Genomic DNA, 21,319 nt, shown 5'->3' with positions numbered 1-21,319 from the left:
TATCTGTGCTTCTAGACTTCATCAGGCAATCCCAAGCACTAACTATGATTTCACTTGGGTCTATCTGTTTCTGTGGTGACATGCTAGATAGAACGGGTATTGAAGGATTAAAGACAGGAAATGAGAGGGAAGAAGTATAAATGAAACAGGGAATAGGATTGGATAAAGGAGGAAAAAGAAAATGAGATGAAGAAATTTCGGAAACTATGGAGTGGTAAAAATGCCATAAAAGAAATGCAGATGAAGATATGAAATAAAGTTAAAATAAATGTCAATTAGTAGGGGTTGGAGATTAAATTGAACGTCAAGGTAAAAAGCAGGAAGGAGAATAAAAGTAATTGAATGAAAGCATGAAAAGACAAGGAATAATCAGCCTCCAATTAAAGAAGGGCAAAACAAATAGAGAAGTACTTTTTGAAGAACATAGGTGAGCTAAAGTGAGGGAGAAAATTAAAAACGACTGGCAGGTGCTGAAGGGAAGAGTCCTGCAAAACGGAAACATGACGATTAAACTAAGCCAATAATGGATAAAGGCCAACCACCACCAGGAATTGAAGGGAGCTCTTACCTGAGAGCTGATAAAACATTGAGCAGATAAAACAAAGTGGAAATCCGGGCAAACATAGTAAGAGAAGGATGAAGAAGACCAACGACCCAACTGCTGGAGAGCGGCTGAGGGAGAGACATTGGGTCGCTGCAGTAGTGGCTGCTCCTATTCTGAAGGAATGGCCTGAAAACTGGCTGGGGGTAAGATGCATTAAACTAAGACCTGCCTAAAATATTTGAGGAACCAGGGTGCGGACATGGGGCTCCTTCTAGCATGAGAAATGGAGGCATACGAAGGAAAGCATTTGAAAGTAGAAAAAGCTAAACCTGATAAATAATAGATTGCGGGTTGATATTATCAAGGATGAAGAGATGGAATCAATCAGACCTTAGGACTTTGAGAGGAGAAATTGGAGTAGACTGATGGGCAGAGACAACAGAAGACCTCGGAACTAAATAGAATAACCTGGAACATGACGAGCAGGAACGATGAAGTTATGAGTTACGACTTGCCAGGATGCTCCGGAGGTAAGGCATAATGCCCTAGATGCCGAGCGGCTTTGACTAACGGGATCAACCACTGCGGCATGGTGAGATGAAGCGGTGATGTGCTTCTTCCAGAAATGCCCCAGATGCAGTGGGCTGTGGTGATAAGATGATCACATAAAAAGCATGGGATTCAGATTGGGAAAGTAAGGAGGCCTTATATCGGAAATGAATAACCCTGAGAAAACCCCCCCCAAAACCGACGGACGGAGCTACGTCCGTGTAAATAACCTTACTAAAAATTGACTGTTCATAAATTGTTTTATAAGAGTTTGTTAAGCTGCTACGGCAGCAGCACGATTAGTGCTTACGTTGAAATGCATAGTCCGGGGAGATGCTGTAAACCACTGAACAGAGCAGCGCCAATACAATGTGCAGAGAGAAAGTGTGCTTTACAATCATCACAGGAAAGATAGTCATGATGAATATCGAAACAGGAAATAGTTTTAGCGCCTGGTTGATAAGGGAACAAGGTTGACATATTATAAATATTATAAATAATAATCAATGACTGGGTGCTTGGGGTTCCACCATCAGGAGATAAGGGTCGGTAGCCAATGAGAGGCACATGTTTAACTCCACCCCTGGCAGGTCATATCCACCTGTTCGCAGGTTACGGTGGAGCATGGTGCCAGTTGCCACAGACAGGAAGAAAGAAGAAATGTTCAATGATCTCTTAGCCATGCACTAAGGAAACATCTCAACTTGTTACTGAGATGATAAACACCTAAACGTATTTAGACATTAAGACAAGCCTTTCATGTCAACTAAAACTTGGCTGCTTCCGACAAATTAAGTGCTTACATATAAAAGCTGCATCATGGACAAAGATTTGTCACTCAAGTACAATTTTGTATATATGGTGAAATGGGGTAAAACACTCAAGGGAAAGATTGACATTGACAAAAGGGTTGTAATAATTTAAGATAAATAAGTCTTTTATGGAAAAGTAATGAGGCAAAGAGGTTAAAAGCAGCATGTTAAGTTATTAAAAGGTATTTATATTCTGCATATTTACTTAAATCTTACAATGAGATCACATGCAAGGCTCTTTCAACAAAAGGATTGTGAACCATCCGCTGAGAGACCATCTTTAAACCGGGACGCGACAGGCCGTAAAACTTAAAATGAGTCAGCCGAGCGAACGATGACGCTGGAAGAGAAGGAGATACCGTTCCAGCTCGAAAGAAGACTGGAGCGGAAAGTCCAGCAGTTTTTGTGACCGAGCAAAACTTCTGGAAAAAAGGAAGAGAAGAACAAAGAGTGCTCTGATGGCCATCAGAAGGTCGCTTGCATGATGATAAATTGTCAGCGGAAAGAACACACCAGTCTAAGAAGGCTCTTGATTGAGCGAGGATGGATGCAGCTAAGGCTGAGAAGGCCTTGAGATACTGATGAAAAACAAGCAGCCATGTAAGAAATGTAGGATGACGATGAGGGATGGATAGTTATTAAATTTAGTCTATGCTAACTTTGAACTTTCAAAATGTGAACAAAGCAATTTGAAGTCTCTAAATTTTTCCATTTCGTTTCTAGCTTTAAACCTCCATCAGAAGGTCAAATAAATGGTCAAAATATAAATTTAACCATCAAAAATGTATTACTTGGACACTTGGATTTGGATCTCTTATATGTTACAGAGATCTCTAACATAGAAGTTACAAATGCAAAAAAAACACACACACAAAACCCGTTCAACTGATCTGAAAAAGATGGTTTAAGGAAATGTTTATTAAACCAAACTGGCCTTTTACATGTTTGATGTTAGATGTTTCATTAGGAAGCAGATTACATACTGGTAAATTGGAAGGTTTTTTCTAAGGATTTGGATGTGAATTGGAATAAATAATTGGATTTTAAGACAAAATTCTTTCACATAAAAAGAGCTCCTGGACCAGTGTTTGTTTTTTTTGAGAGTGATCAGAAAAAAAAAAAAAAAACTAGTTCCTTTCCACTGTTGCCACATGCTTGCTCAAAATTAAGGATTGCTTCAAACTCAGTGACTCAATGCACTTAATTGGGCCTCCCTACATACAGTAGATAACGTTTGACCAAATGGTATCATTATCTGAATTGAATGGTATTCTAATCCAGCTAGGATCAGATTGGAATAAGTGTCTTTGAGTATAATCTATGTATATGATTTGACCTGTATTAGTATGTATTTTATTCATTATGTATTTTTGTTTTCATTGCTCACACTGTATATCAACATCAATCCAAACAACGACCACAATGAACACTTAAATAAATAAGGACAAGAAACAGTATGTACAAGTGTGTTTTTTATAACACACAAAAAATAATTAAGACATCTGGAAATCTTCTACATTTACACAAAGAAGCAAGATTTACAATGTTTATCCTTATACATAATAACTTCTGGAATTCTATCCAACAGGTTGGATACAAACTTCTGAACCTAATCCTGACTTATGGTGATTCATTCTTGTCTTATTAGTCCTTTGAGTTGATCACAATTTGTGCTTCTGTTTATCCAACTTCTTTATGAGATCAAACCACAGATTCTCAGCATGTTAAGGCTTTGAGCAACGGGACCCCAGAATGCAAACGAGCAGGCAGCGTGATGGTAAGTGAAAAAGGATTTAATGACAAAAAAAACTAAAGTCACTCACAGCAGGAGGCAAGAACAAAACAACAAACGGGCAGGAGAGACACGCATGGCATGATCTGAGAATGTTTCCGCAAAGAATAAACAGAACAGGTGTGTATATATGGAGATTGAACCAGGTGAAGCAACACAGATTAACTAGGTGCAGGTGAACCGAATAAACTTAATTGACAAGAGAGAACAAACGTGACTGAGCAAAACAGGAATTCAAGAATACAAGCTAATAGAAATCAAACTAGAAAAACATGAAACCAAAGCATAACCAGAAACCCAATCCAAGAAAACAACTTAGCAAAACATGAATATGACCAGGAAAACAAACAGACACACGATTAAAAAAATCTAACAAGAACAATAATAATAATAAACAGAAGAACGATTCAAAACTTCAACTGTGAAAAACATATAAAGAAAAAACCCGAAACCAAAAACCAAACAACCCCAAATCATAACACAGCATGGTTACGTTTAAAGGTCCAAAACTTCAGTGTTATGCTTTTTAAGCAACTCCTGTTAGAAAATACAAAGATCATCACCACATTATGTCTGGATTGTTGGAAGAAGTTTCTCTTGTGGAACATTTGAACTCCACTCTGTCCATGGTAGTGTTCCTGGGCCAAATTGTGTGGAAGCTCAATTCTTTGGATTACAAGCATAGATTGCATGCTTCCCTGCTGGTGCCACACAGGACTCATAGTAGTGTGCACCTTTTTTTTTTCTCCAGACAAAGGATTTTCCAGATGTCCCAAACAATTGCTTTGAAAAAAAACCAACTCGCACCAGTGCTCTGCTGTCCATTCTTGTACTTCCTGAAGAGTTTCAGTCTGTCTTTGATGTGTTTCTGCCATGTTCAAAGACCTTCGGCTTGCTATGCTTCGAGATACACTCATACCACCATGCTGCCAATGACGACCACGTTCTGCACTGGTGGCAACGTGATTCAGTTGCAAATTCCTCAGGAGCATACAGTCCAGCCTCCTGCTGGACAATTGTGGATGTCCAGAAGCCTTCTTCACTAAAACTGAACCTCTTATCCTGAAGTAATTAATGTTTCAAGAAATTGTTCTATCAGGTGCAATATTCTCAGCAGCAGTTTCCTCATAGGTAAGGTAATTTGAGTGCTATGTGATGATGACCATGTGGTTTTCCTAATGATCTCAAGCACATCTGCTCCTCTTTTATAGCACTCAGTCTGCTAATTAGATTGACAGACTGATTTCACCAGGACATTTTCACAGCTTCACCACTGCTGATGATACAACTATGGAGACATGAATTTAGCTGATTAATTCATGCGCTGAAATGGGTTTTGGATTTTGCAAATTCAGGCTGTGTTTTTCATGCCTTTCTATTATTATTCTCAACCCTTCTTTTCATCAAAGTAGTTGTTTTTTGTTAGCAAATGTCACAAAAATAGAAACAGCAAAAACATCTTCCTAATTCCTTAGATCCTTCTGCAGCGCAGCTGACCCATTTACTCAGGGCCTCCTATTAGCTCTGAATTAAATTAAGAGTGATTAAATCACCTGCAATTTTGTCATGATAAGACACTATTTGACCTGATTGCAGACTCTTATTTTGGCTCTCTGACTATTCAAGTCTCTATATTTAGCATTTTCACAATCAGCATAGCTGCCACAGATGTACCTCTGATTACTTTGATTAAAACATTTGTGTGAGGGCTGGAGAAGAAGATGACTGATTGAGAGCTGAGTGCAGTCTCCTCTTTTTCTCCCCGAAACTGTTTTCTTCTCACTGCCAGGGCATTTGCTCTCACTCATCTTTGCAGCCAAATATCAAACACCTGAGAGTTGGCAGTGGCAGGAAGCTGGACAGACCTGACAGAGGGAGCAGCTGTACATGGAAAATAAATCAGTTAACTGGTTTGACTTGGGAAACCACCTGTGACATATTTCTGAGTGCAGTCAAAAACACCCAAACAGCGGATTTCAACCCATTATAATAGAGAGGATGTGTTAAGTGGTAGTTCCAGAAAGAGATTAGCTCAGTTTTAACAATTGTTAGGAGCCTGTTGGGTATATTATCAGATGAAAGCTTGTCAGGAAGTGTAGAATTACAATAAAATTGCACCAATTAAAATGAAAACTGCAATACATGAGACAGGACACATTTAGATTCAGATAAAGTGCCTAGCAATGGTATTCCAACGTCTTTACATTTGTTTTCTGTGTAAGTAAGTAAGTAAGTAAGTAAAAGTTTATTTATATAGCGCCTTTCACAGAAATTAAATGTCACAAGGTGCTTTACAGAAGTGCAAAATTATACATTAAGATAAAACAATAAAGGCACAAAAAACGTAATAAAAACCATCACTATGAGGGTAGTGGTAAATATAATAGTCACAAGCCTATAGTAGCATAACTACATCCAACGAACTGGAACTGTTAAAAAGATTTGCAAAAAGATACGTTTTAAGTTTGCTCTTAAAAACTTCCACAGAATCAAGAGAACGTAACGAGAGCGGGAGATCGTTCCAAAGCTTTGGCGCAACGGCCTGGAAGGAATGATCTCCCCTAGTCTTATAACGGGTGTAAGAGACCTTAAGAAGATTCTGATCCAATGACCTTAGCCTTCGAGAAGGGATATACGGACACAACAGGGCTCTAATGTATCGGGGAGCCTGACCATGGAGAGCTCTAAAAGTCAGAACCAGGATTTTGAAATTAAAGCGAAAAACCACTGGAAGCCAATGGAGAGATTTTAACATTGGGGGTAATATGAGCCCTTCTATTGGTGCGAGTCAGCACCCTAGCCGCCGCATTTTGGACCTGCTGCAGACGAGACAGCTTCTTTTTGTTAAGACAAGAAAAAAGGCTATTACAATAGTCTAAATGAGAAGACACAAAAGCATGAATGATCAGCTCAAGATTATCTTTGGAAACAAATCTTCTTAGTTTTGAAATATTCCTGAGCTGGAAAAAACAGTTCTTAGTGAGCTGCTTTGAATGATGCTCAAGTGACAACTCTCTATCAAAAATCACACCCAGATTTCTTAGGCTTGGTTTAGCAGACAAGCTCAAGTCACCCAAATACTGGTTGATTCCAGGAACGACATCGTCTGGAGCAATCACCAGCACCTCAGTCTTATCGGAGTTTAACTGCAGAGAATTATCGCCAAGCCACTGTTTAATTTTCACAAGGCAGTTCTTTAAAGAGTCCAGTTTATGAATCTCAGTGGGCTTAAAGGAGCAATATAGCTAGATATCATCTGCATAAAGATGATAGGAGACATCAACAAACTCTTGGAAAATATTACCCAGGGGAAGAACATATAACAAAAATAGAATAGGTCCCAACACAGAACCCTGGGGCACTCCGCACACCAAATCTGCAGAGTCAGAAATAAACTGATTAGCCGAGACACTAAAGCTCCCACCGGACAAATAAGATGAGAACCATGCTAGTACAGATCCTGTTAGACCAACCAGATCACACAATCTTCTCAACAGGATTTCATGAACTACAGTGTCAAATGCTGAAGAGAGGTCCAGCAAGACCAAAACAGTGCATTTCCCAGCATCCGCAGCCATCATAATGTCACTTGAAACTTTGATCAGGGCAGTTTCCGTAGAATGGTGCTTACGGAAACCAGATTGAAAATGGTCAAAAATCTCAAAATTTTCTAAGAATACAATAAATTGTTCATAAACGTTTTAGCTCCCGAATGGTGTCATTGATCCAAGGGCGTATGGTCTTCCTAGTCACCAAATTAGATCTAACAGGAGCAACTTGATCCAAAATGGCCTCACAATGACTGTTAAAGGTAAGAAGGAAACTGTCCACATCATGACATTCCACAAACAATTTTGGATCAAATATAGAATAAAACCTAGTAGCTGAATTGTCAGAGATAATACGCCTCTGCAACCTAATTAAAGTAGGCTTAGGATCTGGAGAAAAAAATACATCAAACAAAACACAACAATGATCACTTATAAGGACATCCTCCACAGATAGATTGGCAATATTTAGGCCAAGAGAAAAAACTAAATCACGGGTATGGCCTTTTTGGTGGGTGGGACCAGAGACATGTTGCACAAAATTAAACGTTTCAGTCAATGTTAAAAATTCCAATGCTTCACTAGAAGCACTATTATCAATATGAATATTAAAATCACCAATTAATACAACATTATCCAACTTAATTATCGAGGATAAAAAGTCACTAAAATCCTTTTAAAAGACAGCTGCATGGCCAGGAGGGCGATAGACCAGCACACAGTGGCAAGAGTCTTTGGAGCCCACTTTGACCATCATGAATTCAAACGTAGAAAAGGACTGCATATTCATCATCTTACAGGTGAAACTGTCTCTGAATACCACCGCAAGACCCCTCCACGGCGCGAGGGCCGGGGTAACCCGAAGACTGAGCATCCATCAGGACAGAGAACTCCCCTTCTCTCTGCCAAGTCTCCGTAAGAAAACAAGAAATCAAGGTCTCGTCTGCTAAAAAATGCATTCAATAAAAATGATTTATTTGCAACTGAACGGACATTTAGAAAACCAATGCGAGGCGATGATGACGTCACAATCTTCGCATCAACAGGACAGCTGGATCAGTCGAAGGCACGCGGCACTGTCACGCAGTCTCCAGCTGGGTCGGGAAAACAGCTGTTGTATGGCTGCCGTGGATACGGGAAAGCACGTCCCCGGAGCATCCCACCAGTCGCAATCCCAGCATTTCACTGGCTCCTGAGCATCAGCTGCTGACAGATGACAGCGGTGGGGGTGTGCCACCGCAACACACATCGAGGAGAGGAATCCACCGCATCCACCTGACACCTTGGTAGGGACCGGGACTAAATAGTCGTAAAGCATGTCTGCATTTTACCTGGACGCCGGACCTGGAGCCACGTTTCCTGCGTTTCCTCCCAGGTGCCCGAAACAGGAACACGTACTCAGGTGAGTCGGGCAAAACAACAAAAGGAGGAAAAGTTTGATTGTACTTTCCCCAATCACCAAAAAGAGATTCCATAGACTCCTTTATACCAAAAAGAGAGCTACGATCATAGAACAGTAGAGCAGAAACATATCCAGGTGAAAATCGTGCTGATATAACCACAAATATTGCTGTAACAGTACATAAAAACTTGCAAAGGAGACGAGCAGCGGCAGTGGCGTGGCCAAACACAGGCGCCATCTTGCCCACTCCTTTCTGTGTATTCTATTGAAATGCTTTGTGACAGTCCAACGCAAAATAGTACATGATTTTGCTTATGACAAAAAATTATTTTTTTACAGATAAAAAAGTAGGGTGTACATTTGTTTTCCACCCTCTTTACTCAGAACAGATGTTAGGCTTTCACCTTATTTAAATGAAAACTCATTAGGGGGTTGTCTAAGTCTAGTTAGCTGTGGAATGTGCTTAGCAAGCATCTCAGCAAAAGATCTAACTGAAATATTAAAAGGGTATTTTATAAGATAAGGATCTGTTTTACTTCTTTAATTATATTGGTCTTTTGTCTGACCTTACCGTGTGTTATGTACTTATATTGTTCCGCCTTATTTGTTAGATAAAAATTTGTAATTTATCAGACGACTAAGACAGCCATATAGCATGCTAACCATGCTATATGGCCTTATTGCTAATAAAACACAACAAAGACACTACAAAACATGAAGTCCAAATAATTTTGGCTCTGATTTGAATGAGTCCCATTTTAGAGAGACTCTGCTCTCACCCAGATCCTTTCCTCACACAATAGAGATTGTGTAGAGGATTAGAACAATTGTTTTTAATGCTGTTTCATTTAGTTCTTACAGTAAAATCGTAATTTTCTAAAACCAGTTCAGCAGGTCATAAATCAGAGGACTCAGCCACAAATCTAATTTCAGATTTAGAATTTTTTAAATTTCCCTTTGGGATTAATAAAGTATTTTTGAATTGAATTTGAATTTAATTTAATACATTTTATTGTCTAAAAAAGGATTAAACTGTTTGTCTCAGCCTGTGAGGTCTGTTAACTCAGACTTTGTGAAGTCTTCCAACTGAATCGCATTATTGTACTGGAGAGAACAACCAGCAAAACCTCACATCTGCTGAAGTTCTACTGACTATGAAACGGGTGCATCACTTCTTCCTGTCTGTACTTGTTGGAGCCCAGTAGCTCCTCAGGCAGACCTCACATCTGTGATCCGTCACACACATTATCAGCCAAGCCTCAAGACCAAGGGTTTTAACAGCTGTGCTCTCCAGCTGTGATTTGTGAAACTCAACTCAATCTCGACTGTCTGTCTGATTCCTGTGCATCGTTTCTCTGAGCAAATTTGCACCCTTTGGGCTGAGAGCACTACTTATTTGCGCAGATGCCGCTGGGCTTTATTTAGTCAGCTGAAAGCTTTGATGTCAAGAGGCTAAAAGGGATAAACACATAAAACTTGAAATAAAGCCATTTAGATTGGCAGGTACAGAGAATATCCCCTCCCTGTGACTTTCTGTACACAGCTCTTGGTGTCTTCTTACCTAAAAATAAAGGTGGGCCCAAAATTCAGCCAACTACAGTATATATTTTAAAACTTTTTAGGAGAAAATCTTCAAGATCAGACCCCCCCTCTCACCACTTAGCCTGATCCACAACAAACAAATTAAATTAAGGAATAAGTAAAAATCTTTTTACAGTGGAAAGACTCATTGGGGTCCAAATCTGACTTTTTCTGATAAACAGTAGCTATGTTTACATGCACAAAATTTCACAATTGGATTTAAATGTATTTGGACTAAAAACTAAAAAATAATCAGATGCATGGGCACACACTCAATCAATCAATCCGATCATCATCTGCATTTATATGCACATGGCTTTATTCAGAAAAGAACCACTGAGATGCGCAGAATTACCAAATTTCCCTAAAAAAAACACAGCATTCTGTTTTCACTTTTCTCTTCAGAGTTTTGAGTTTAAAATAACCATTAAGCACAGAGCAAGTGCTTAATGGTTATTTTGTATTAAAAACACTTTTCTTTTATTGGTCGGATGAAATATGCTAATTTTGTGAGATAGGAATTTTGGGTTTTCATGAGCTGTATGCCAAAATCATCCGTATTAAGACAATAAAAGACCTGAAATATTTCAGTTAGTGTGCAATGAATCTAAAATATATGAATGTTAAATTTTTATCATTACATTATGGAAAATAATGAACTTTATCACAATATGCTAATATTTTGAGAAGGACCTGTAAATCATTATTTCTAAATTAACTGATATTGAACACAACAGCGATCCTTAAACAAGTTCTTAAGTCCATCATTTTTATTATTTTTGTGAATAAATTAGTTGAAACACAGCTGCAGACTGCCACACTGATGGATTATAAAGCTAATTCCACTGAATACAGGCAGCAGATTAATGAGTGCCTGAATTTTTTGTAAGCAACAGTGATGAAAGCAAGTATCTGTATGCATTATAATTGGACTGAATTTTATATAGCACTTTTCTAGTCAGACCGACTAACGCTTTACGCTAGATTTCCCCCACCATACACTGTCTCACATCGAGATGCAGATCGGTAGAAAATGTGGGGTTAAGGGCCTTGCCAAAAGTAACATTAACAAGTAACAGGGGAGGAAGCTGGAGTTTAACCCACTGAATCGACTGGCTGAATCTCTTGATGATGAAAACCAGTATGGTTACGCATTATTGTCAGTTATTGGACAACAGCAGAACGGCAAACTCAACTTTTACCAGTGTAAGACAAAAAAAATAAGTCGAGGAGCTTATATGTTCAAAATGATAAAAAATGTATTATCCTTTTATTTTCAGAGTAAGCAGCATTACTTAGCTGTGTAGAAGCTGGTCCTGAAAGTACACTTAAAGTCTATTCTTAAATCAGATAAAACCCTGGAGTGTCTGGCTCCTGAGAATCCTAATATAGAGAGGTTCATCTCAAATTATATTTCTGCAAATTTCACACATTATCTCTCCAGTTTTAATGCAAAACAGCAGTAAAACTGGAGTGCTTTCACGAATCTCAAACCATGTTTTAAAGAAGCTCCATTCAGTGTAAAATCATCTATGTTCAGCATTTTTCAGATTTTGATCTGGAAACAGAAAAAAGAGTGCAAAAAGCCATATTGCTTAACTCTGAATCAGAAACTGTGAATCTGCTACCAACTTCAGCATCATTAACCAGTCACAATAATTGCACATGCAAATAAACATGAGAAACATCCTTTGTGTCTGCAACCCAACAGAATTGTCCCTGGGTGGTGAGCCATACAGTCATTGGTCAGAATAACATAGAACTATGACTACTATTTAAGTTCTTCAATTTTTCATTAACTTAATAGCTAGATGGTGGGAACTTAGACAAAATTGGGTGTTCCAACAGGATACTGATCCAAAATTTAAAAGAAAAAAAAAGGAAATAAAAAAACTCATCCAAACTAGTTTTAGAATGGATAAAATGAGCTAACAATAAGCTTCTGGAATTATCTTCCCAAATCCCTGATCCAACTGTTTAGAAATGCACAATTTTTCAACCAAGTCCTCAACACGACATCAACAGATTCTCCCAACAAGAGTGGTCCACTATCCAGTAAGCAATGTGCCAGAAGCTTCTTAATAATTACAAAAAGCCTGTGGTTTAGGTGTTGTTTACTGGGTATCATTAATTAAATATTACTGAGGATTTATAAGTTTTTTGAATCTGCTCGTATAATTGTGAAGAAAATTAACAAAAAATTCAAATTTGTTCATCTAGTTGTTTTTTTTTATTCATGTTGTATTATATGGTAACCCCGATAAAACAACAGTTCAGATACATCAAATCGAAGCCCAAAATTGAGCACTTATGCTGATGCTTATGCCCCTTTTCCATTAGTACCTAATCTATCAGTGTTGGGTCAGTTTAACAGGGTTAGAATTAGATTAGATAGAATTAGAGTTAGATTGTTAGAAAGGCGGCCCCACGGTCCGAACTGATGTGATAACGACACAAAAAACACAACAACAGCCTGGACTGCTGCTCTGTTTATAGCTGTAGTCAGACTCAGAGTGACAGAAAAGGGCCAGAGAAGGTTCTGGGCAGCGAGAACTGAAGCACTGTGGATAAGTACAGAAAAGAGAGGGAAGCCATGCCTTATCAAACAGAAGAATACGAACTAGAGGAGGATAAGATAACGCTATCTAATGCTAGCTTGCTATAAAAGTGCTCATATACACAATAAGCCCCGCATAAAACAATTTAACACTGGAAAATATTAGAAATTGAAATGCGCTATGACTAGTGACGCAGCCTCCTACCCAATCAGTGACTGACCTCACGTTTTTCCAAAGGTTGGCACGGTTAGAACCACATAAAGCAAGTATGAAAAATAGTAACAATTCCACATAACCATTACTAGTGGAAAAGGGGCATTAGTGTATGTTTTCATTTGAACTCTGTGTCCAGCATTGCCTACTTAATTGTTTGTTCAAATGTTTAATATCAGTTGGATAACTGCAGGTGTTCAGCCCTGTATGAAAGAAACATCTCTGCTCAAGTGCCTCTTTAATTCAGGTTTGAGTCCTGGCTCATTTGTGTTCTGCCCTACATACTAAGGCCCATCAAGCTTTACATCCTGACATTTTTTATATCTTGCCCCAAATTTGGGATTTTCTACTGTCTCACCTAATGAAAAGCTGACCTCTGGGGTTGTTTAAAAGTCTGTGATTCACTAGGGAGAGGAGAACCATTCATAATGTTTTATCCAGACACATCTAAGGTGAACAATTGAGCCTATTAGTTTATAGGGTAAAAGATCTGCAAACATAGAAAATTAAAACAAGCATTTTAGAGAGTAAAAAGGTTCAAACATACCAGGATCTGACTTGGAGAACGTATCTACATCCAGCAGACTCCTGTAAACAAACACAAAACAAAGTAAAAATGGGAAGTTCTTCACTGTGTTCTGACAATGGATTCATCTATTAACAGTTTCAGTATTGCATATAGCTAAGCATCCAAAGTGAACTCATGAGCGCATTTAAATGTTTCCACAAAATGACACAAAATGAGTGAAACCAACCATCAAAAAGAATATGTAATGTGTTTCCATGAAATGAGTGCAGTATTGAACAAAATAAAACGTGGCTATCATGAAGGCCCAATAATACACTCAGGAAGGAGGTGATGAAATTGGCTTTGTCCCTTAGCACAAAGCAAGTGAATGCCAATCATGCAGTGGAGTTAACTGTATTGAAACCAAAAAGCTTGAATAAAAAGAACCTTAGCACCAGTTTAACTCCAATGAATTCTGCAATTTGGTTGCATTTAAACACATACATGATTTAAAACAAAAGTAAAAGTTCCATCTAGGCATCTTTCGGCTTTTCCTGTTCAGCTCCCTCATAGGCAGAACAACTCTGAAAATGTCTTTGCCCGGGATTTGGCTTGGCCCTTTGAACTACAGATGAATAACCAAGGCTCTTGTCCAGAGGTGCTTGCCATGTTAACAGATTTTAAACTTTCAGTAGCCGCTTGCTGTTTTGATCCTCAATTATGATAGTTCAGGAAAGCCTCTGCAGGGGAGGGTGGAGGCTGTGTTTGCAGTTCCACTGTGTAAAGTTGTGTGTCCACTTGGGGAGATGAAAATGCTTCAGTTTATATCAGTTTTGACACAAAGGAGTATCTACAAAGACTTCAACATTTAGTATTGATTATATCAAAATATTCCTCATTTTGACAACCCCGTTATATGCTTATATAGTACATTTTTTCTTCTCAGAGAAATGGCAAAGAACTCAATAACTTAATAAAAATCGGAAATAAATCACCCAACAAGCATGGCTTGTTTGGCTTGGTTGCCAGAGGAAAGCGTCTTTTTTCTGAAAAGAAATACAATCCTGGATACAGACAAGTGAAACAAGCTTCCCTAGCAGGAAGTCTGGATTTAGCCTTACACATAAGGTGAGTAGCTTTTCATCCAGCTTGACATAGAGCCGTCGAAAGGACTCGATTGATGTGGTTTAAGTATCTGATCAGGATGTCTTCTGGGAACCTCTTTAAAAGGTTTTCTGGACATATACCAAAAGGAGGTGACCCGGGGCAGACCCAGAACGAGCTGGAGGGATTTCATTTCCCTTCATGTCTGGGTATTCCTAGGATCTCTCAAAATGAGCTCGAGAATGTTGCTGGGAAGACGATTGTCGGGTTTTTACTCGTGGACCTGTTTCCTTGTCACCCAATCTTAGAAAGGTGGAAGACAATGGATGGATGGACGGACAGACGGATGGATGGATGGACAGCAGCATGCTTGGTGTAAGCCAAACAGTATTTGAGCAAAAACATGTTACTCAAATTGTCAAGCATGGTGAAGGAGGGGTAATGTTCTGGGTTTATTTTTAAAGCCAAAGGACTGGGGTACCTTGCAGTCACAGCATCAAACATGAACACCTCTGTATACCAAAGTATTCCAGAATCAAATGTGCAGAAATCTATCTGAAAGCTAAAGCTTGGCTGTAGCTTGGTCACAGCAGCAGGTCTAAAGAATTTCAATGGCCCAGTCAAAGTCTAGATGAACCTGACAAAAACGCTGTGTTATGACCCTAAGAGGTCAATGCAGAAACAAATGCCTCCGTGGAATCATTTGGGGTTTTTGTACACTTCAGGCCAGATTTAAATAATTTAGGAACGTGGTAAAGACCAGATCAGTTTTATTCTGCCTTGTACATCAAACCTCAGAACTGAAATAGGAGACATTTTGTTCACAATGTTTGTAGTTTAATCATCTTAGCAATGTTCCGAATCCTGGGGAATCCAAAGCTATTTTGAGGAATTTTAAGTCCTTTTCATTGCATCAGCCATCACTGTTTGACATGAAAAAATAGCGTTCAAAAGAAACTGCAGTTATTTATACTATTAACTTTTTACAAGTGACGTCCATTAGGGGTCTTACGTTATATGGGTTTTAACAGCTGCAGTATGAAAAATAAAAATGACCTTTGTCAGATATTTTTTTAAATAAAATGAATAGAACAATACTACAAAAACCAGATAGGTTTGCTTTCTGCTGGGTCGGAAAGACTTTTAAAAAATGTACGTTCATTTTTTTAAACATCTTTAATTAAACTCTTCATTACTTTGAATGTGCTCTAGTTGTACTGCCCTTTTTACAGTAATGGGGGATGTGGGTGACAAAAGAAACTTGGCTTCCCACCTACAATAAAATTAGCCACCGTCTTTATAAAGCATGGCATCAAATGATCTCAACTGGCTGGTTTTCTGATGTTTAAAACTTCGAGGTGTTAATGCACTTCTAACACTCTGTCTGGAAATTACTACAGTGAGCATTGAGGAAGTTCTCATTACTGGTCCTGAGAGATGTGCGCAAGTAACAAGACGCATTAAAGTGTTCATTAAAACAGAATCTTATCTTTACCAGAGGTTCTTGTATATATTTCACAGTGCATGAGCGTAGCTTAATACCTGCTATATTTCTAGGTGATGACTGGTTTTAGCTTTTGCAGAATTATGAAAATGCAAAGATCTGTGTTGTTTATTTTGATTTGACATCACACTGATCTCAATTGTTCTTGAAATTAGAAAGAAATGACAGTGGGTGTTGTGAATTCTAAATAAAACTTCATTCTGTGCATATAAAAAAACTATTATATTAACAGTGAGAAATATTTGTATGTCCTCTTTAATATTTATAACCACAAGGCATCATTGTTAATCTTTTCTACAAATTCCTTGCAGTAGCAATAGTAGCGTGGTCACTGACATCAATTTGAAATATGGATAAAACTGTGGTTGTGAAGAATATATTTAGGGCTGTTTGAAAGAGATTAATTGAAAAATATCGCTCGAAAAAAAAGTTATTTGCCTGCTTACAGATTGTTTTTGTGTTTTTGATTTTTTTTTACTCCTAAATGTTTCAGATCAACACATAAATGTTAAGATCACACAACCAGAGTAAAAACAAAAATGCAGTTTTCAAAAGATGGCGAAAAAACACACCAAGTGTTTCTTCATACTGACAACAAACATGATGGTGGTAGTGTGATGCTTTGGGACAGATTTGGTCCATCAGAACCTGGACAACCTCACGTAATTTAGTGGAACCCCAAATTCTGTTTTTAACCGGGAAATCCTTAAGGAGAATTTCCAGCCATCAGTTTGGGATCTTAAAATCCAGCTTATTTTGGTTACACAGCAGGTCAATAATTCAAAGCACACCAGCAAGAGCTGAAATAATGGTTTAGGAGTGGCCTAGTCAAAGTCCAGACTTTAATCTGATTTAAATGCTGTGGCATGACCCTAAATAGCACATTCTTGCTCAATAACAATCCAATGTGTCTGAATTAAAACAATTCTACAAAGAAGAGTGGCCCAAAATATCTCCACAGAGATGGAAAAGACTCATTGCAGGTTATGGCACAACAAAGATGGCACGACCAGTTATTAAAATGAGGAGGAATTGCTTTTTAAAAGTAAGTTTGGATAGTTTTATCCCCTAAGAAATTATATCTTAATTTGAAAACTGCTTTTTGTATTTGTGTGATATTAAAATTAATTTGTTGATCTGAAACATTTAAGTCTGACAAAAAAAGCAAAAGCAGATGAAATCTGCAACTGGGAAAAATACACTTATAATGGCAGATATATATTATGACTTCATATCTGCTTCTCAGAGCAAAGAACTACTTTCCTGATATCATATTCTTGATCATATAACACACATTGGTTATTTCGTGCTTGGAAAGTAAAGAAGGGGAAATACAGCCAGGCATTTAACATACACACTGTAGAGAAAACCCCAGTGTCAAACACAGCAAAATCTAATCGGAAATGTTCTCTTATTTGGAGCTCCGTTTAGGCTTCCAGGCCGGGGCCATCTACCTCAGGTGTCTGGCCATCTCCAATCTCATCAATCTCAGGAGGATTCTCCACAGGAGCAGCAGCAATTCATAATTCAGGAGCAAGCTGGAAAGACAGTGAGCACACCACTGGGCAGGCAAGCAGGCTGGCAGGAAAAAAAAAAAAAACCCCCGCTGAGTTTTACAGATCGATCAGTCTGTCATTCAGTCTTCCAACCCTTCAACTGAAGCAGGAAATCAAGTGCTGATTTTTTTTTTTACTCGATAATCCCAAATCTGAGATAATTGTGGACCAAATTACATTGGCAATATTTTCAGTGATCAGCCTGATGCTGTGGAGAGCAGTGGGAATCCACTCAGCGGCCAGACTCCATGCAATATGATGAAGAAAGTAAAAGGTTTTGAATCACTTTGATGTTCATACAGTAGGCAGCTGGAAATAGATAGATAGATAGATAGATAGATAGATAGATAGATAGATAGATAGATAGATAGATAGATAGATAGATAGATAGATAGATAGATAGATAGATAGATAGATAGATAGATAGATAGATAGATAGATAGATAGATAGATAGATAGATAGATAGATAGATAGATAGATAGATAGATAGATAGATAGATAGATAGGTAGATAGATAGATAGATAGATAGATAGGTAGAACAACAGCAGACTTCTATGATAATAATACATTTGCTCTCACCTGCAGGATACTGTAACTTCTATTTTAGTTGCAGGAACTCTGGTGTTCAGAGGGTCGAACTCCCCTATTGAAGCCATCATCTCGCCTCACGGTGCTAATGATCATCCGCGAAACCGCCTGGAAATCTGGACGAATGGAAAGATGTGACGGTTCAGCACTCGGATCGTGATCGCAGTAAATCCATGGCTGAGATCTGCCTCTGGGTTTTCACCTGCGGTGCAGCGGAGGAGGGAGAGAAAGAGGGGGTTGCGCTGGGGTGGGGGAGACCGACAGGAGGAGACAGGCTGAAAGTTGGGAGGCAGATTTAAAGTTCATTCAGCCCTCTGTCATGTGCGGCCACGCTGCGCTCCCGGGGTCTGTCCCAGCGCTGGCTCGGAAGGAGGAGAGCGCCGCCCGCCGGTGGCTTGCAGAAGCAACGGCGAGGTGCACCTCGTTTCTCATTTCCAGGCGCGTTTGTGTCCTTTTTTTCCACACGTTAAAACGCCTTCCTTATGCTGATTACACCTCAAAGTTGATGGTCGGTATAGTTGTGAACCACATCTAGCAGTAACTTATTTTCTGTGTTTACTCAAACACTCACTTGACCTTTTCCATCTCTCCCCTCTGTGTCTGTCATCATCTACTGAGGGATTTCCCTTCTGTGTCAAAATCTAATTTGCTTATTCTGCACTGTAGCAGTTGCAGTGTGCAAATGAAACCCTAACCAATAATGCAAAAATCTACAAATCTCCTATCGTTCTGGTATTTAGCTAAAAAAAAATAATTGTGACCTAACACAGGGAAAGCTTAGTCTGCTTTGATGTGAGACCGTGTGAAAAAAAAATATTTGCAGAAAACCGAACTCGTGCAACAATATTAGGCATACACCACTAAAAGAAAGTTTGTTCTTTACCTTCTGTAGCATTTCACATTGCTGGGTACCAGCACAGAAGGAGGCTGCTTTATTTCCTGTTTTCTATTCTGACACAACTACCCTGACAGGATTATGGATGGATGGACAGTACATGCTGTTTTTGTCATGGCTGTAATTTACACCAATAAGCAAAAACTTGTTCACACAATACAATTTGTGTGATTAAAGATTGTAAACGGAGATAGCAGAGAAATGGTTTGCTGGCAGTCCAGCTTGAGGTGCAAATCTCCCTTTGCGAGGCCTTTCTAGGTTAGACAGACATAAACTCTACAGGTCCTTCCCAAAATATTAGCATATTGTGATAAAGTTCATTATTTTCCATAATGTCATGATGAAAATTTAACATTCATATATTTTAGATTCATTGCACACTAACTGAAATATTTCAGGTCTTTTATTGTCTTAATACGGATGATTGTGGCATACAGCTCATGAAAACCCAAAATTCCTATCTCACAAAATTAGCATATCATTAAAAGGGTCTCTAAACGAGCTATGAACCTAATCATCTGAATCAACGAGTTAACTCTAAACACCTGCAAAAGATTCCTGAGGCCTTTAAAACTCCCAGCCTGGTTCATCGCTCAAAACCCCAATCATGGGTAAGACTGCCGACCTGACTGCTGTCCAGAAGGCCACTATTGACACCCTCAAGCAAGAGGGTAAGACACAGAAAGAAATTTCTGAACGAATAGGCTGTTCCCAGAGTGCTGTATCAAGGCACCTCAGTGGGAAGTCTGTGGGAAGGAAAAAGTGTGGCAGAAAACGCTGCACAACGAGAAGAGGTGACCGGACCCTGAGGAAGATTGTGGAGAAGGGCCGATTCCAGACCTTGGGGGACCTGCGGAAGCAGTGGACTGAGTCTGGAGTAGAAACATCCAGAGCCACCGTGCACAGGCGTGTGCAGGAAATGGGCTACAGGTGCCGCATTCCCCAGGTCAAGCCACTTTTGAACCAGAAACAGCGGCAGAAGCGCCTGACCTGGGCTACAGAGAAGCAGCACAGGACTGTTGCTCAGTGGTCCAAAGTACTTTTTGCGGATGAAAGTAAATTCTGCATGTCATTCGGAAATCAAGGTGCTAGAGTCTGGAGGAAGACTGGGGAGAAGGAAATGCCAAAATGCCAGAAGTCCAGTGTCAAGTACCCACAGTCAGTGATGGTCTGGGGTGCCGTGTCAGCTGCTGGTGTTGGTCCACTGTGTTTTATCAAGGGCAGGGTCAATGCAGCTAGCTATCAGGAGATTTTGGAGCACTTCATGCTTCCATCTGCTGAAAAGCTTTATGGAGATGAAGATTTCATTTTTCAGCACGACCTGGCACCTGCTCACAGTGCCAAAACCACTGGTAAATGGTTTACTGACCATGGTATCACTGTGTTCAATTGGCCTGCCAACTCTCCTGACCTGAACCCCATAGAGAATCTGTGGGATATTGTGAAGAGAACGTTGAGAGACTCAAGACCCAACACTCTGGATGACCTAAAGGCCGCTATCGAAGCATCCTGGGCTTCCATAAGACCTCAGCAGTGCCACAGGCTGATTGCCTCCATGCCACGCCGCATTGAAGCAGTCATTTCTGCAAAAGGATTCCCGACCAAGTATTGAGTGCATAACTGTACATGATTATTTGAAGGTTGACGTTTTTTGTATTAAAAACACTTTTCTTTTATTGGTCGGATGAAATATGCTAATTTTGTGAGATAGGAATTTTGGGTTTTCATGAGCTGTATGCCACAATCATCCGTATTAAGACAATAAAAGACCTAAAATATTTCAGTTAGTGTGCAATGAATCTAAAATATATGAATGTTAAATTTTCATCATGACATTATGGAAAATAATGAACTTTATCACAATATGCTAATATTTTGAGAAGGACCTGTAGCTTGTGACAGTTTTGCACATGCAGAAGCCAAGCAGACTTTTAGTGAATCAGAGCCTGAATATACCAGTACTTTAGTTTATGTATGTTAGGTAATGTGTGGATTCAGTGTCCTTCCTAGTTCAGACCTTCTGATTTGAAGAGAACATTTCATGTGTTGCACATCAACCTCTAACAATGATAAAGCTGTAGGAAAATTATTTTACTGAAGATCTCACTCTAGAATGCAATCAGTCAATTCAACAGTTTTACATCCTAAACCAATCTTGCCCCA

General features: G+C 39.1%; 1 protein-coding gene across 2 annotated transcripts in view; it reads right to left on the bottom strand.

Moving 5' to 3' along the window:
• LOC124875959 (copine-9-like) overlaps window positions 1-18,842 on the bottom strand; it is a 195,269-nt gene extending 176,427 nt beyond the window's left edge. The window contains exons 1-3 of one of the 2 annotated variants that reach the window (XM_047378411.1): window positions 18,464-18,842; window positions 18,253-18,377; window positions 13,547-13,587 (exon numbers count right to left, since the gene is read on the bottom strand). In XM_047378411.1, the coding sequence (XP_047234367.1) occupies window positions 13,547-13,587; window positions 18,253-18,332 (121 nt within the window). In that variant the 5' untranslated portion in view covers window positions 18,333-18,377; window positions 18,464-18,842. Of the gene's footprint in view, window positions 1-13,546; window positions 13,588-18,252 lie in introns of both variants that reach the window. The other variant, XM_047378403.1, reaches the window with a different exon arrangement.
• Window positions 18,843-21,319: the final 2,477 nt, after the last annotated feature.

The sequence above is a fragment of the Girardinichthys multiradiatus genome, chromosome 1, assembly GCF_021462225.1.
Source record: "Girardinichthys multiradiatus isolate DD_20200921_A chromosome 1, DD_fGirMul_XY1, whole genome shotgun sequence".
Classification (NCBI taxonomy): Eukaryota; Metazoa; Chordata; class Actinopteri; order Cyprinodontiformes; family Goodeidae; genus Girardinichthys; species Girardinichthys multiradiatus.
Note: the sequence above shows the minus strand (reverse complement) of the source record. Positions and strands in the feature narration are given on the sequence as shown.